At 38.0% G+C, this 16,650-nt stretch overlaps 1 protein-coding gene and 1 long non-coding RNA gene across 11 annotated transcripts in view; one reads left to right on the top strand and one right to left on the bottom strand.

Moving 5' to 3' along the window:
- IL15 (interleukin 15) overlaps positions 1 to 16,650 on the top strand; it is an 87,783-nt gene that overhangs the window by 49,623 nt on the left and 21,510 nt on the right. For 8 of the 10 annotated variants that reach the window (XM_041123323.1, XM_041123318.1, XM_041123309.1 and 5 more), the window contains exon 2: positions 3,134 to 3,263. The exons of 1 other annotated variant lie outside the window; for it this stretch is intronic. In XM_041123323.1, coding sequence (XP_040979257.1) covers positions 3,201 to 3,263 — 63 coding nt within the window. In that variant the 5' untranslated portion in view covers positions 3,134 to 3,200. Of the gene's footprint in view, positions 1 to 1,106; positions 2,517 to 3,133; positions 3,264 to 16,650 lie in introns of all 10 variants that reach the window. One more of the 10 variants, XM_041123313.1, reaches the window with a different exon arrangement.
- LOC121233291 lies at positions 185 to 9,728 on the bottom strand. The gene is made up of 4 exons (XR_005932341.1): positions 9,393 to 9,728; positions 8,219 to 8,311; positions 2,195 to 2,273; positions 185 to 1,151 (listed from the first exon to the last, which is right to left on the bottom strand). It is a non-coding gene; the product is annotated as an uncharacterized LOC121233291 (long non-coding RNA).

Genomic DNA, 16,650 nt, shown 5'->3' with positions numbered 1-16,650 from the left:
CCGGTTCCTGTTCTCAGCCTGGGGATTCCAGGTGTCAACCTGCCCTGCAGTGACCAACACTGGATGCTGGTGATGGCAAAAGTCATCAGATTGGGGTTTACATGCTGCCTCTCTGCTTACAGCTTTCTTTCATTAATTTTATTTAATTTTAAATCTTCTTTATTTAATAAAAAAAGGTCTACAGCCTTAGTTACACTGTATCTTATAGTAATTAGTTACATAGGCACAAGAACTGTGATTTTACACTGGCTAGAATATATATACATTTAAATAGAAAACAGAAAAACCAGGAAAAGCAGATATTCTGTATTTCATGTATTCTTCTTTTGTGTGGCCCCATGTCTGATTTGCTGCACATTCCTTGCACCATGTTGTAAATCCAGAATAATTAATTTTATCTTTTTTTCCCCTCCCTTTATGGCACTTATCAGTATAGTATCCAATTGCTTCTTGAACAAGAATTAGTTCATTTTTCTCAAAAGTCCAGAAGGATAAGAAAATGGGAATTTTGCTTTACAAATGGAAAAAGATTGGAATAACCTAATGATATTGGGTCCTGTATGTGATACCTGGAGATGGATTTTTTTTTTTTTTAAGAGATTGTTTAGCATTCCCTAGGATTGTCTGTTTCCACATCTAGCACCCAGTTTGTTCTGGGTGCTATATGTCAACACAGACAGCTGTGAGAATTCAATGCTTTCTTTGAACTAAGCTCTGTAGAGGGCACTTATTTCCTCAGACTGTAGCCTCTGCACTGGAGAAACCTGCATCTGAGCTAGCTGACTATAACAACTAGAAATATATGACTGGGGAGCATGAAGCATTTCATCCTAAGGGCAGATATACAAAGCAACTTAAAGTCAAGATTTCTTGTAGGAGGGAACTCAGAAAATGATTGTCGCTTGTGAAAAATCTGGGTTAAGGAACTTGCCCAAATCACAGGGAGATGGTGAGATGAAGGCAGGGACAGGGGTCTCTTACTCAGGGCTGCATTCAGCTGCCTTTGTCATTGAACCCATGCTTCTTTTTCTGTGATCTTCTGCATCCTTTTCAACACATCTTCCTTCTTCAAATAAGGACATTTATACAGTTGTTTTTTTTTTCAGGAGCTTGATCCATTTTGTGAACAGAATCTATTTTGTTCATAAATCCTGTGAGAGAAAAAGGAAATCATTACATCATACTGTGATTAAAGATTTAGTACCTTTTTAAAATTATGAATTCATGGGAAGGCAGTGAGCATGGGATTGAGTTTCAAGTTCTCAGGAAGAATATGCTTTATTGTTCATAAATCCTCCCACTTCTGCTACACCCAACCTTTCCTCCTTCCTTTCCACTCCACCCTGTCTTAATTCTTTGCTGTGCTCTCCATTCGGTCATGCTATTCAAATGCCACTGCTGTGTACCAGCAGCATCACGGATTTCTGTTCCTCAGCCTTCACCACACTGTTCCTGCAGGGAGCCTTGTTTTTTATACAGAGTTCTGTTTGCCTCTGAAGCTCTGAGGTGGAGGATGTTCATTGTGAAGAGACTGCTGGAGACCAGCTACACAGTGCCAACAAATCTCTTCTGCAACTATGTAAGCTAAGCCACTCATGACTTGGCCAAGTTTGTGCACGTTTTCTAGGCTGCCAAACTTGAACACATTACTAAAAAGCACAGCTTTAATTAAATGGTTATAAACATTTTCTTAATATGAAAGAAATGTGTATTTCTGCTAATTTGTTTTTGGAAATGACGGAACTACTCTTGATGGAACTTAAAAGAAAATCACTAGCCTGAATAAGGAAGTCAGTGTAGGAAATTTCAGCTCTAACAATTTCAGCTTGGCCAAACTAAAAGCAACTGAAACTGAGTCTTATTGTTTGAGACCCAGCTGCAGAAAGCCCTAACAAAACTGTAGGCAATAGCCACTTTACATATATAGAAATAGGACTGTGTTCCCAGCCCATATCTTTGAAATTATCAATGTTTAATTTTCTAAGAAAATAATGTTTATGCAATCACACATCTGTGTGTTTGCATATTTCTGCCTCCCTTCTCCATCACATTTTTTAATTCAAGGCTTAATTTCATTGAATAATTTACATTGGAAGCAGCATCTACACGTCACCTTTTCCAGCCTCCCACCTAAAGCAGGGCTAACTTCAACATTAGAGCAGGTTGCTCCAGGCTTCGTTGATTTTTTTAATACCTCTGAGGATGGAGTGTCCACAACTTCTGTAGGCAGCCTCCTTCACAAACTTATTTTCTTGCAGATTGCCTTGGGACTCCTTTTATAAAAAATACTAATATTAATGTGCAAATAAACTGTTCTGTCAACATATCTTCATCATTTTCTGCTGTATCTCTTCAAGGTCTTGCTGTGAATACAAAACCAGTTATTTCAACAAAAATGTACTTGTTTCTCCAACTCCAACACTTGCAAGATTTGAAAGTGAATCTAGGAAAAAAAAAAGTTTCTGAAAGAGATGGGAAACATTCCAATTAGGTTTTATTGTGTCATCTGTAAAAAGGTAATAAAAAGGGGAATGAGCTGGTTAGACAGTTGCCATGATCCTTACTATGAAAACACTGCTTAAATGGAGGTGGTATAGTGGATTGCTGCTGACCTGACCTTGGTTTGGTGTGGTTTGCCTCATTTATTCTCTTCTAATTTATTTTATAATATAGGGGAGAACAAAAGTAAAATCGCATAGCTGGACTGTACTGTGTCTATGTAAAAGGCAAGTATTAAAAGGAATTGTCATGCTGTGTTGTAGTAATTAGGGGAACTCTTCCAGCCCTTTATAAAAAACAGAATTATACTGATGTTAATGACTTTAATACTAGCTAACTGGGCTACAACATCTCTTGTGATTGTTATCAGAAGTGATAATAAATTGTCCTTTGATGACAATACACGTTTTCCAGGGGGAACCCCCCTTACATTACAGCATTCAAAAATGGGTCTTTTACCTAGATAAAAATAACCCTTTTAAAAAGTCTGTGTCTTGTGATTTCCATTAATTTAGAAGATTTAAATGCGTCTTGCAAAAGTTACTTGTGAAATTTCAGCTTTGAATGCTCTTAATAGATGGGCTGAGAGCCACTCAGAACTCCATTGCAACATACATATTTTTTCCATGTCTAGGTCCCACAGTGTACTTTCCTGATTCAGATTCCACGCTTCTGCTCTGAGTAATGTTCCAGCAGGCAGGATGCTGGGGATGGGGCGCCCAACACAAAACCCTGCTGGAGCATTGAGCAGGCTGGACAGTCAGGTAAGTGTTACTTAAACAGTATGGCATTTTAGGAAATTTCAGCAAAGCTTTAAATGTTATTTTACAGCCCAACAAGAAAATGAGGTAATACATCAAATGTAAGGCTTGGAAACATTTCCAGTATTTTAGATGAGGTCACTAGCACCCTATAATTTTCTGCTTTGTTTTTTCCACTCCTTGTTCACTTGTACGAGAATTACATAGTAAATAGGTCTGCATTTTTTCACATTCGTGTTTTTCACAATTTATTTGCAGCACAGCAACTTCTAGCAGACTTTGCCTTTTGCTTGGACTTAATGCCCATGTCTAGCTGACCTTTTGCAACATGCAAGGCCATAACCGCTGACCCTCAAAAGAGTGTTTAATACAGGAGGGAAATGCTTGCACATATCCAGCCTCTGCAGCACTCCTCAGAGCTCCTCAACACGCTTTCTAGATGATTCTGTATCAGTTGCGTTTCCAGTACGCAGTGTGGCCGGGTGACTTCATTATAACCCAAAAGCCATTAGCATATGGCACTCAGGACGCCCCAGGCTTGCACACAGCTCTGCACTGGCAGGCCATCCTTCCCTTCCTCCAGGTAGGCTCCTTTCCTGAGCAGTGGAGCCTATTGCTGGGGGACCTGGCAGCCTGAGGCAGGATTCTCCCACTTTCAAACACTTGATTGTCCCATGGGAACAAGCAGAGCAGAGAGCTGCCTGCATGGTACCTTGGAATGGAGGAAAAGACAGAGTGCCCTGGCTGTGGGCCCTCACCCGCGCAAGGGCTGCAGTGGGTCTCCAAGGCAGGCACCATGCGTATAGCCCTGCCACCGTGGCACCTCCACGATGCTTCCGCAGCCCCATCCCACCCGGCCTTCCATGCCAACGTGCTGGACTGTGGATGGATAGGTTCCTGTGCAAAGCCAGTCTGCCTAAATATGCAGGTAGGGGGGAAGAGCCAAACAGGAATTGTCTGAATGGTCTTCCTGCTAGTTATGGTAGTGAAGTTGTTGCTTAGGACAGGGTGGATTTTTTCTACAATGAATTTTGATCAAAGCTTCTTTAGCTAAATGTGTAATTGCTCATACTTGAAACTATAGCTGCTTTTCTGCAGAAGCCATAGAAACAATGAATCAGCTCAAAACTGAGGTAATAATTGATTACCAAATAGCTTCATATGACTTCATGCAAAGTGCCAGACTGATTACATCAGAATCTTAGCTTTTATTAAAAGCAGGAAAAATATAGGCCTCCTGATTATGGAGAAAAATTTGGAACTCAGACCCCACCAATGTAGCCTATCGAAGGTTGGGAGGATTAGAGCAGACAGCACCTGCTTATGGGACAGGTGAAGAATATAGCATAGCTAAGTCACAGACCCAAATCTCTCTCACATATTGAGTCACTTGTTACAAGGTTTGTTTCTTGTTTTTATCTAATTCCTTATCATTCTACTGTTTGTATTCTGTTGGGAGACTGGGGTAAAAGATAAAAGATCACTTTTAGGAGATCATAGTATCTTCTGCTTGTTGGCTGGCTTCAGGTGTCTGCTAGTACTGTGATCTAGACTACTGCATGGACCTACTTGTCACAGGCCTTTCAAATTACACCTTGTTATAGTGCTCCCACTTCTACACCTTCTTTCTGGTCTACACTTCTACCATCTCCTGCATCATATTCCATCTCTCCACACCAGGCTATAACTCCCTGAGCCTTTGTCCCTACATTTTCAGTCTCCTGCACATGTTTTTATATAAAAAAGCATGTCCTGGCACTTATCAGATGGTTCTGAAAATGTGATATATGATAATGACAGAGCAGATCATGAGCTACTGTCTTGAGCAGGTACAAGTTCCTGCATGCTAATTCTTCCACAATGATCACCTGTAGCACATGTGTGTCAAGTTAAGGTTATTTACTCTTCTAAGCCTGTAAAAATATCAAATGCATCACAAGCAAATAGGTTTCTATTTATGCTGAGCATTTCAAATAAAAATACAGCCAGTGTTGTTTTGACTGTAGTATTTCCCCCACTGCTCTTAAAGAATATAAAAAGCCATTACTCATGTAGCAAGATGCAGACACAGGATTGTGTGACTATCTCAGTAAGAAAGCTTATTTTGCCCTTTGGTCATAGTAATGTTGCCTCTGTTACAACTTACCTGTTTAATCTCTTTCATCCTTCATGATAACTTAAAAGAAGTCTCATGTCTTCTGGAAGCAATTCTGTTTGCTTCCAAAGCCAGTGAACATTTTTAAATACAATTGTACCGCTACCCTTTTAAATGTATGTGCAAGTTTATTCATCTGGCATTTATGCTACTTTATCATCTCTTAAATTAATCATTTTATGCTTTTTATACACAGTGAATGATGTAGCTATGAAGGTACAAACAAAAAGACAACATCCTTCCCAATAGGGCTTAGTATCTAAAACCAGATGTAACATATAGCCATTAACATCTACGTTATGCCTGTTAAAATAAAAAAAAAAAAGGTGCAGATAAGTTGAAAATAGTAAATCATGGTAGAATAGTCTACTATGAGGAAAAAAACTGAGTGGATTCCATCCACTGAGAATATATTATTATGCACTCTGTAATAGTTTTGTAAAGATTTTTTTTCCTTTAAATCTTTAGTGATCAATAAAGATTTGAACTGGATGATGCTTTTGTAGTTGAGCTATCTTCTTGCTTATTTTTAACAGAGATTATTTCTATAAAATACTATCTTCGAAACTACTGCACAAAAGCTAAGAATATTCTGATAATACAGTATAGAAGTTTCAGATCAGTTTCCAGGGATCAGCTCAAACAGGTATCACTCACTTCAGAACAGACAGGTAGTTACAACATTACCAGAAATTTAGGAACCAAGGTTCCCAGTCTGTTTTCCAGAAATCATATCAGCCTTCCATTACCAAAATGACTTTGACTAACTGAATCTCTGTCTGTTGGCCACTTTGCTATGAGTTATCTCTATATGCCAGAGGAAAAGATACCATAAAGAAAAAGTTAGAATAAAGTAGCTGGTCCTTGGGAACTTGACGGGGAAGCAGTCAAAGAAGATATTAATCTACAGGCTCTCAAATAATTACCTATCCTTAGTGTACCCAAAGGTGCTTCTGCATGCACTGAACTAGCTCCTGTCCAGTGCTAGACTGTGGGCTGTGTGATGCTCTTAAGTGGTATTCTAGAAGGCTGTTGTTAAGGAGTTTGCTGAATAAGAATTTATTCCTGACATTAATCTTTACTATAAACAGTTACATTAACATAAAAATAAGAACAAAGTAATTAAAGGGGGAGAGATGTACATTTCACCCAGTGGCTTGCTCCACTGATTCTAACAGCTACTAGTACAAGCAGAATTTTTTGTTCTCTCAAAAGTTTCTGCAATAGTTTACCATATGACTTGAAACTACAAGTTTAGATTAAATTACACATTAGCTGATTCATTATTCCTAATGTCAGGTTCTCCAGCTGAATTTGAAAGTTCAAAGGCTCTGATTAGAGGATTCCCTCCCTCACATCAGGGCACCTGAGGAAAATTTCATATTTTTTAATTTTCTATGTCCTTCAGAGAAAAGGAAGTGGTTTAGTAATTTCATTAAAATGTATTGTCCAGTATGTTTGCAGAGTTACACATGCATTTACTTTATCTTCCTATTTTCTTTGCATTCTAATTATATCAAAATTTACTTTTAAAAAGATCACTGAAATGCCACCAGTACATATAATTCATTCACTCACTCATGAAAATGAAATAAATCAGCCCTGATCTTGGTGGTTAGTTTCTTTTCTCTGAAAGGTTAAAATATCTGTTCCTTACACAGCTGAGTCAATGAAACTCTGTGCCAGTTTAAAGTAAGTGTTGGGCCTGTTTATCTAAGGAAGGAATAAAACTCACGGCACACAACCCTTGTTTTCTGGTGTTCAGGATATGCAGTTCTGTGAAGGACAACACAATGCCATTGAGAGTGCAGCCTTTTCAGTTTCCACTATTCTCTTCTGTCTCCCTTTCCATCATCAATACTTTAAGCACTTTTTTTTTTAACACAATCAACTTTAGGTCTATAACTGGAACATAATTTCAATGCTTTTATTAGCTAATTTGTACTCACATTTGAATGAAGTTTCACGTGCCGTATTTTGTTACATCTTTGTAATCATCTAACCAGTTGTAAACTAGATTTACTCTACTGTACTGTAAGTCTACCAAGGTTGCTGGGCAAATAAAAGCCTCTAAAAAAGCTCCAGGCATATTCACTCCCCTTATTTCCCCTCAAAGTTATTTTTAGGACAAATACCAACCATATAACTCTTCAGTATAACAGTTAAAATTTATCAAAGTCCTAAAAAGAAAGAAACTAGAGGTGAGCATGGAAATTAGGGTTCAACTTCAATGGGCATTTCTATGAATTACTGCATAACAAGTTTTTAATTATATCATCTTGGGAAGTGAGATAGTTAGGCTGGGTAGCCATTCTCACTATGTGAGAAACTTCCAAGAAAAGCAAAAGCAACCTATGGGAGTGTTGCTCTATTTGCTTTCTGAAAAAGTTGCCTGTTGGAGACGTGCCTCTAAGTTACAGCTTTCCTTTGGTATTAGGGTAGGCTGCAGACTTGCCTTGTTCTGTCCTTGCTCCAACATCTGCAGCTCTTCAGCCAACTCAACAGCCTAAGCCTGAATCAGGCCTTTTTTACAAAGCTGAATGAAGATGTGTTGTCTCTCCAAGCTTTCCAGATGGTGGTGGGAACAAAGGGAAAAACCACGGAACAGACATTCATTCCAAACCTGATCAAAAATACAACTTCCCTCATTGTTGCCAAGGAGAAATTGATGTAATATTAAAATATTCTGTTCCCTAGTTCCTGAGTGAGGATAACGAACAAAGTGTCTTCCATAGAGAGGACCATTTTCCATTTCAGAACAACAGACAAATCTCTATACACAGATTAATTTTCCTTTTTTTACCTGCTTTGCTCACCATCCATGCCTGTAGAGTAAGATCAATTCAATTATCATATCCTGAAGAGGGATCAGACAACAGAAAGAAGAGAGGAGCCTCTATGAAAAAAGGGAGAGGCATAGAAAATTGTCAGAAGACAGTACTGAGAAACACAGGAACATCCAGAAACAGCTGCTGGAATAACTGCAGAAATGGTTGGCCCTGCTGGAGAACATTCCAATTAAAACTCCAGTCCAGAAAAGCCCCACAGCCTAAAATTAATGACATGCTGAGAACAACCATGCGCTTCTCCCACAACTCAGGCTGTAAGATGATGAATCACTGACAACACCTCTTTTTCTGCTACTTGCCTTTGTGTGCATATGTCAAGGACAGCAGACAGAAATACTATGTTTATTGTAGCATAGACTAACTCAAACCTGTGGCATCAGTACTTGCAGGCATGCCCGCTACATCTGCATTGTTACGTTCAGTGAAGTCTGAAATTTTTATTCTTACAGACTGAATTCATGATGTAAAAATGTGCATTGGTGGTGGTGTTTTTTTTTTTTTCTGGTAAAAAACGTTTATGTTTAACAAAGGCTTAATGCAGCATCATAACGTGATTTTTAAAGGAAGACCTGCATAAAACCTTCAACTTCTAGCTTCCTTGCAGACTACCTTGATGCTGTGCTCAGCTGGCAGGAGGGATTACATTGCATGAACAAGTTGTCTCAGCAGTTTTGCTTCCCAGCCATTGCAGAAGTCCGCTCCCCTGTTTTTGCTGGTATTGAGTCAAATAGAGAAAGTTTTTCAGGCACTTGAGGCAGAGACCGTTTATATGTTACTAATTAGCCTCATCATTAACCATTGCGAACTCCTTTTCTACCTCCCAGCAGAAAACTTCTTCGTCATTCTACGGCTTCTTGAGATCCTCCCCCTATCCATTTTGTCTGGCGACTGGATCACGGGCAGGGTAGTGGGCTGTAGTAAATGCTTGAGCCTTGGAATATTATACAGATGGACTGCAAGACCTGAAGGGCTGTGCAGACAGGAGTCCTAACAGTCTTGATGTAGTTTGGCAATCCAAACTGTGCAAAACTATCTGTCATCCATGCATTGCAAAATTTTGTAAGCCTTGTTTGTTTGATCTGTCCTCATCAAAGTGGTGAGCTAGGGATTAGTAGTAGTAAACTATACCTTGAGGTGGAACTATCTCCTTAGTATACTGTTTCAACTTCTAGATTGTCTCTGAGTGGATTTTTATGATAATAAGCTTCATTTCCACGCCATGTAGTCATTTCACTATCATATCACTATCCAGAACAGCCTTGTTGTGAATCACCATTCTTTCCCAATGTCCACTGGTGGTTTCCTGAGCCAAGAAATAATGCTCTCCTGAATGAAGTTGCTCCAGGAAAAGTTTATTCACAGCTTTTTTGCTGGAGAAAAGAGACGAAAATGTCAGCATGGCAACTTACTTTCAAATGAAAGCAGCTTCAAGTGGAAGTGTATTAGCACTTCTTTTTTTGAAGAAAAAAATCTCCCTTCCTAAATACAGTCTAGAAGTTTCACTTCAGCTCAAGACAGGTGATTCATTAAGTCCTTCTGGAGGGAACATGTGATTTTGTTGGATTGACTACAATCACAAACCCCCAGTGGTTTCTAACAGATATCCTGCAGAGGGGTTGGGGGGATGGGGAGGGAGGAAAAGACCTCACAGTGCCATTTGTATGTACGGATTTAAAGAAAAACAGCTATGGAAATAACAGTTACTTCAAATGAATTCTGTTAATTATAAAAAAATAAATACAGCTATATATTAAAAAGATATTTGCCATGCAGATATTAACAGTCACTTCTCTTGTCTACGCTATCAGACAATTTCCAACTAAACTCATAAAGCTCAGGCTGCTATGAAAGTAATTGTTTCTACTGCACCATAACACGAGGCACTAGACTATTTATGTCTCATGATACTCTTTGCAAAAGTAGAATTGGTGGCCTTTATGTCTTGGCTAAATTCTTATGTGGGTGAGTAGCTTTCTTCTCTCTTGAATCCCAAGTATGTGTTTCTTCATGTGTCCTTATCACACCTTCAAGCAACCTTTTCAGCAAAGACAGAAAACCTTGATTTGTATGCTTTGTACACTTTTGTGTCCTTAATTGCTCTGAAAATTTGCTTATTTAATCAGTTGTTTGTCTTCCCCAGAAATAGCTAGCTACATAAAAATAGTGAGATATCTCCTGTGACTTCCAATTTCCTACAAAAGCTCTCTGGATAACTACATGATTTTACTTTTTAAAAATTTTTTTTTAACATGTCCAGACAAACACATTATTTAATGGAATACAGCTTTGAGCTTGCAGTTACACTCATTTTGTTTCATACAGAAAAGATATTTCTCACCTCATTATCCTGTTCCACATAGTTAGAGAATTGCGCCACTGTCCTGCTCTCTTGCTTCTATTCAGAATTCAGAATGCTGAATGGTTGTGCCATAATTTAGCTGATCTTAGACTTTCCCAGCATATTTTGGTGGATTTAGTCCTTCCAAGATACAACTCTCTGTGCTAATAAAGAAGTCTGATATTAAAGTTCTCTGTAATAAATAACGTGAATTTCATTTTGCATCATGATACTAATGCGAAGGAGAGATGACCAAATAATATGTCAAAATGAAGATCCTGAGTCATATTAATCATCCACAATGCTTCTCATCTCATCTGCTGTTGATTTTGCGGATAGATTTGTCAATGTAATTTGAGAGGTATGCTATGGCATTTTAGACTTAAGTAATTTCTTCCTGTCTTTATTTGCCTTACAGCAGAATGTGCCTTTCACTTCACTTAATATAATTACTTAATTAATTAGAAATAATTTGTGCTTCCCCTTCCCAGCTACCATTCTTTTTTCAAACATGAAGATCTGAGATGTGAGTTTTTTTTCCACTGTAGATATCTCATGACTCTTTTTCTCAGCTTTCAATATTATGTCCCCTCCTTAGCATAGTCAACAGGTGACCCTACCGCACAGGATAGCCTGTTTGTCGGCCTCAAATCCTATATCTCATATCAGGAAATACCACATTATCTTCCTCACATTTAGTGAGCCCCAACAGATGTTTTTTCCTTTTCTCTGCTCCTCAAATCCCATTCACACTGCCACCTGGGAGCATCAGGTGAAGTAGCCAACAGGCTCTGTAAATTACAGGAGATGACTGCAGCAATGGCAGACAAAGAAGCAGGAGAAAAGAGTACACTCTCTGGGCTGTAAGTTTAAGTTTGGCCATTTTATCTACCAGTCTTCAACAAAAAAAATCCTCAAAGGGCCAAATAAATTAGGACTAAATTTTTGTTTAGTCAGCAGAAAACAATTGATACAAGCAGTAGCAAGGTCAGGCATAATCCAAATTCAGCGGTATCTTTTACTTACCCATTCTGCCCAGCAGCTCCCCTTTAAGGGGTTCTTATGATTATTCTGGCAACAGGCAAAAGTTAGATGTCCTTGAAAGTTTTTCATCTTCTTTTTCATATCCTTTTCCATTTTAAGAAGCAAGAGTCCACATGGTCTTACTACAAGACATTAAGCTGTGATACGCAGTTGTCATATTTGTTATGAGACAAATAGCTCCCCAAGAATACTGAAGAATCTTCTCTAGAAGTGTTAGGTACTAGGCAAAGAGCTCTTTCTCAAAAAAAAAAAAAAAAAAAAAAGAGAGAGAGAGATCAGCATTTGGTTTTGTCTTGGAACTAGGAACTGGACTCCCTAGAAGCCTCTTCTAGTCTGTGATATTAGTACTATGATACTGCATAATAAACCAGTGTAGTGTCTCAAGCCCATTGAAACCTGGCCTAGGTGTCACTGAGATTTTAACTGCAAAGTGTTTGGTTTAGTAGCCAATCTCTCAAGAATAATTCCACTGTGTAAACCCAGAGGAGAAACTAATGTAATTTCTAAGGAGCAGGATGCTTGTTCACCTGAAAATCCACACTGGCATTCAGGAGAATTCAGTTCAGTTTCTGAAATCTCCACAAATTCTATGCTTGACCAGGGGCCATTAAAGCAATATTATTGTGTCTCAGTTCTCCAGCAATAAAAAATGACATTACAACTCCTTCCTTTTTGCATTTTGTCTGACTTGTTGAGATGTTTTGTAATATCTTTTGGAAAACATTAGCCTTAATTACAGGTTTACATAGTTTAGAGTATATCACACTAGGTTCCATCTTAGTGGATGTTTTCAGTTGCTACCATTAGACAAAAAGTAGTATAGCATTACACATAAAGTATGAGTTCTCAAAACAAGTTCAGTCTTTCAAAGATGCAGGTGATATCCACTTTTTTTTTTTTCTAAAAAAATTAGTTCAGAGGCAAATACAATCAGTTTTTTTCAGCGAAGCTATTATCTTTTTCTGATAGTAATCACGCTGATATTCAAGTAACTAAGTAGCATATAAAATTATTGAAATTAATTCCTCTTCACTCTACTTTAAAAAAGACAAAAATCAGACACACAGAGTTGGCTGTGTATTAGTGAAATTTTGTTAGTGAAATTTTAACCACAATTTGGAAATGACTCAATAAGTATCTTTAACTGAGTTAATCCTCTGACTGAATGCTTATCAGTTATCTTCTGCAACTGTAGAACAAAAGGAATATGAATATGCTGTGAATTGAGAAATTCACACCATTACGAGATCATTACAATTAAAGTAAACAAACACAGCTTCAGGAAAACTGCTGAAGCTTCCCGGTATTTTTTTCCAATGATTTTGTTCTCCTGTGCTTGGCTTTGCTCACTTCTGCTTAGCTCCTGCAGACCTATGGAGGACAATTAAAAGCAGGTAGGAAATTTAGAAAAATGTACAACTGCCACGTCACATCAGAGATGGTTAGGAGGAATGGGCAAATTTTTTTTTTCCCAAAAATCTTCAAAACCATTCATATACTACTGAGATTCTGATATACGGTATGCTGTTATCAGGTCAGAATATGACTATTGAAGAAAATTTATACCAGACCCAAAGCATTGCTAGAAAACATCTAAATGGATCTCACAGCTCTATAAAAACTGCAAGGCTTTAGATTATTAAAGAGATGCATTAAGCTATTCTGCTTTGATTGGTGCATGAAGCAAAGTGCTTGGTTCTATTTCTGCTAAATTACATGGTTAAAATGTTATTGCATTCAACCTTTCTAAAAATAGAATTCAAATATACAAGAGTTAGCAATATCATACAGAAAGAGTCTATTTCAGAGAGACACGTACCTTTATGAAGACTCTGTGTAGGTTAACTTTGAGATTAAAAAAGACTTCAGTAAGTCAGTCCAGCATTCATTTTCTGTAAAAGTTGAAACAAAAGCTTATCACACACTTATTTAATTTGTATGGTAAAACTTGAAGAAAATACAGTGAAGATATTAAATTTGGTCTGATTTTTGGGAGACAATTCCCTTGACAACTTTATCTCAGAAATACCCCCAGCCTTTAATAAAGGCTGGAATTTTTCAATGTAAAGTTTTTCAGGATGTGATGAAGTTTTTGGGGTCTAGTACTCCTGAACGACGAGAGAGATGTGATAAGAGTCTGCCCTTGCAATCCTGATTTATGAGGGGAATTGGCTTATTCCTGTAGCCAGAAACACAGCGTATACATATGTGTTGGAGGAAGAGTGATGTGCAAGCTGGAGCTGACAAAGACCAGAGGGAGAAAGAGGAGAATTGAGGACTGTTCTCAATAGTGAGCTCTGTATAAGAGGATGCTTCAGAGCTTAGCTGTGGGACAAAGCATCTTGGTTTGAGAGAAATTTGCTAAGGAAAACATATGTCAAGTTGCTGTATTTACATGATTCTTGTCTCAGTTTCAAGTGGAGGACTCTTGAAACATCTATGTTGTCTCTGTAAGTCATTATCATGTAATTTAGTATAGAATACTTCTGATTACCAGCTTGAGGATGAAGGGGACCTTCTAGAGGTTTTGTTCAGCACCATGACTTCAGTGGTGCTGAGAAATGTGAAAACAGCACCAGGAGCTAGAAGGTAATCTTCATAGACTGAACCTACCCCATGTTCTGGTGTGAATGTGATTTCCACATCTGTTCTGTAACTGAATGGACACCTACCTTGATTAGTCAAAAATACTTTGGGAATGGAAAACAGTTGGGTCATCACTAGAGACATTGATTTTATACACATTCCTTTTGCTGATGCCATCATTTCTCCCTGTAGGAGCCAGTAGTTTCAAATCAATCCGTTTACTTTCATTTCCTTACCAGGTAGAAGCAAGGAGCTGGGAGCTAGAGAGAATATAGGAAAACCCTAGAGAAGAGCTATGATGCACTGGCTCTGAATTCCCCATGGGCATAAACCCAGTTGAAAATTCTGCTATGGGTACCTGCTATTACCATTTGCACTCTCTCTAGCTGATCAGAACATAAAGTGTAGCTCTCCTTTCTAGTATTCAAATTTATCTTGAGTTTTGAGAAAACAGTCTTCAGCAGTTGGATACCTATAATCCAAGCAGCTTTACTGGCTTTCCTACTCTCTCTTTTCTATTATTCCACACTCAAATACACGTGACTTGTGCATTGTACTCAAAAACCCCTATGCAACTAACATTTGTTTTCTCAGTTAGGGGTTATCTAACAGTATCTGAACATATTATAAATGTATGGTGATACAATAGAAATGTCTAGAGCATGTACACTACTGATAGATTCGCTCTTCAAGTATCTATGGGACTTCTTTTTCCAAGGGAATGTTTGTGAAACATTTTCTCATGTTCTACTTTTGAAACAATTCCTTCTTTCTTCTATCTTCCCTTTTTTTTTTTTTTGAAGGACAAAACCCCCACTCATCTCCTGCCCTCATGTAACTGAAAATATCTCTCAGATTCATAAGATTTTATGCATGCCTGTAGATTATTTTGCATAATTTAAATGACACATGAATATTTCAGGTCTCATTTTGAACTGCGTGTGATTTCAAGATACACGGGTCATAGTGAGGACAAAGTAGTTTTCTAGTAGTTTTCACCCAGCTAAAGATGAATGACCTGACAATAATGCAAATTTATATGCTGTGCCTATGTGACAATTTTTAACAAGAAACTAACAGATAATTTGACTACCACTGAGTAAGATATGGTATTGAAAGCAACCTGATATATAAATGTCGAGAAGGCCAACTCAAGCTCTGTATTACACTTAGTAAAAGTGACTTTTCAACAATAAGGTGATCCAGCAAGATGGAGGGCTAGTACTGATCCTCTGTGCTTTCTAGTATCTGAAGGTTTTTGCCAATACCTTTCCTAACAGCTCAGTGCTCATACCATATTGAATGTATGGTAGCATTCAAGAACTGGGACAGACTGATTTATCTCAAAGGAATTTAAGACACCTGTTTTGTCCTGACTTAAATACCAGCAAACAAAAACCTGTTCATTTAAATCATGGATCTTAATTTTGATTTCTGTTTATACTTCTAAAGAAAGGGTAATTTTCTCTAGTTCACATAACCACTAAAAATTTTTGCAAATGAAAGAAACCATTACTTTAAATGTACTACTTAGTATTTCTAACCAGAAAAAAACATAAGGTGCCATATTTCTTAAGCAATTTTGCAAGTTATTGTCGTGGTTTAACCCCAGCTGGCAGCTAAGCACCATGCAGCCTCTCGCTCACTGTCCCCCCACCCAGTGGCATGGGAGAGAGAATAAAAAAAAAGCAAAACTCGTGGCTTGAGATAAAGACAGTTTAATAGGGCTGAAAGGAAGGGAAAAAAAAAGAATTGGAATATACAAAACAAGTGATGCACAATGCAATTGCTCCACTCGATGCCCATCAACGCTCAGTTAGTTCCTGAGCAGCGATCCGCGCCCCCCACTGGCCAACTCCCCCCCCAGTTTATATACTGGGCCTGAGATCCTTGACTTACTATAAACACTGCTTAGCAACAACTAAAAACATCAGTGTGTTACCAACATTATTCTCAGACTAGATCCAAAACATAACACTATACCAGCTACTAGAAAGAAAATTAACTCTATCCCAGCCGAAACCAGGAAAGTTATACACTCAGATTCTTAACTGTTACAATGTTTTTATCCTATAAGATTGTGAGTGATGACTTTTTTGCTTGCTAGTTTGTTCTTTAATTTGCTTACAACTTTTGTCAGTCTTCATTCCAAAGAAATGGGAATGGAAGTAACACGCTCAAAGAATATTTGAATCTTGTCTTGTATGAGTTAGATGTGAGTAGCTAAACTATTTCTAATACAGAAGAAAAAAGGACCATTCTCAAAGTAATAGGTTATTCTTCTTGCTCAGTATCCCTCAGATTTTCTGAATGACAGGGAAGCATCTTTGGAAGAAATATGGTAGGCATTTGAGTAGTATAAATGCCTCCCTCTTACTGAAACCAATAGAATAAACTAATATTTATCATCCCCTCAGC

The sequence above is a fragment of the Aquila chrysaetos genome, chromosome 1 (assembly GCF_900496995.4).
Source record: "Aquila chrysaetos chrysaetos chromosome 1, bAquChr1.4, whole genome shotgun sequence".
Taxonomy (NCBI): domain Eukaryota; kingdom Metazoa; phylum Chordata; class Aves; order Accipitriformes; family Accipitridae; genus Aquila; species Aquila chrysaetos.
Note: the sequence above shows the minus strand (reverse complement) of the source record. Positions and strands in the feature narration are given on the sequence as shown.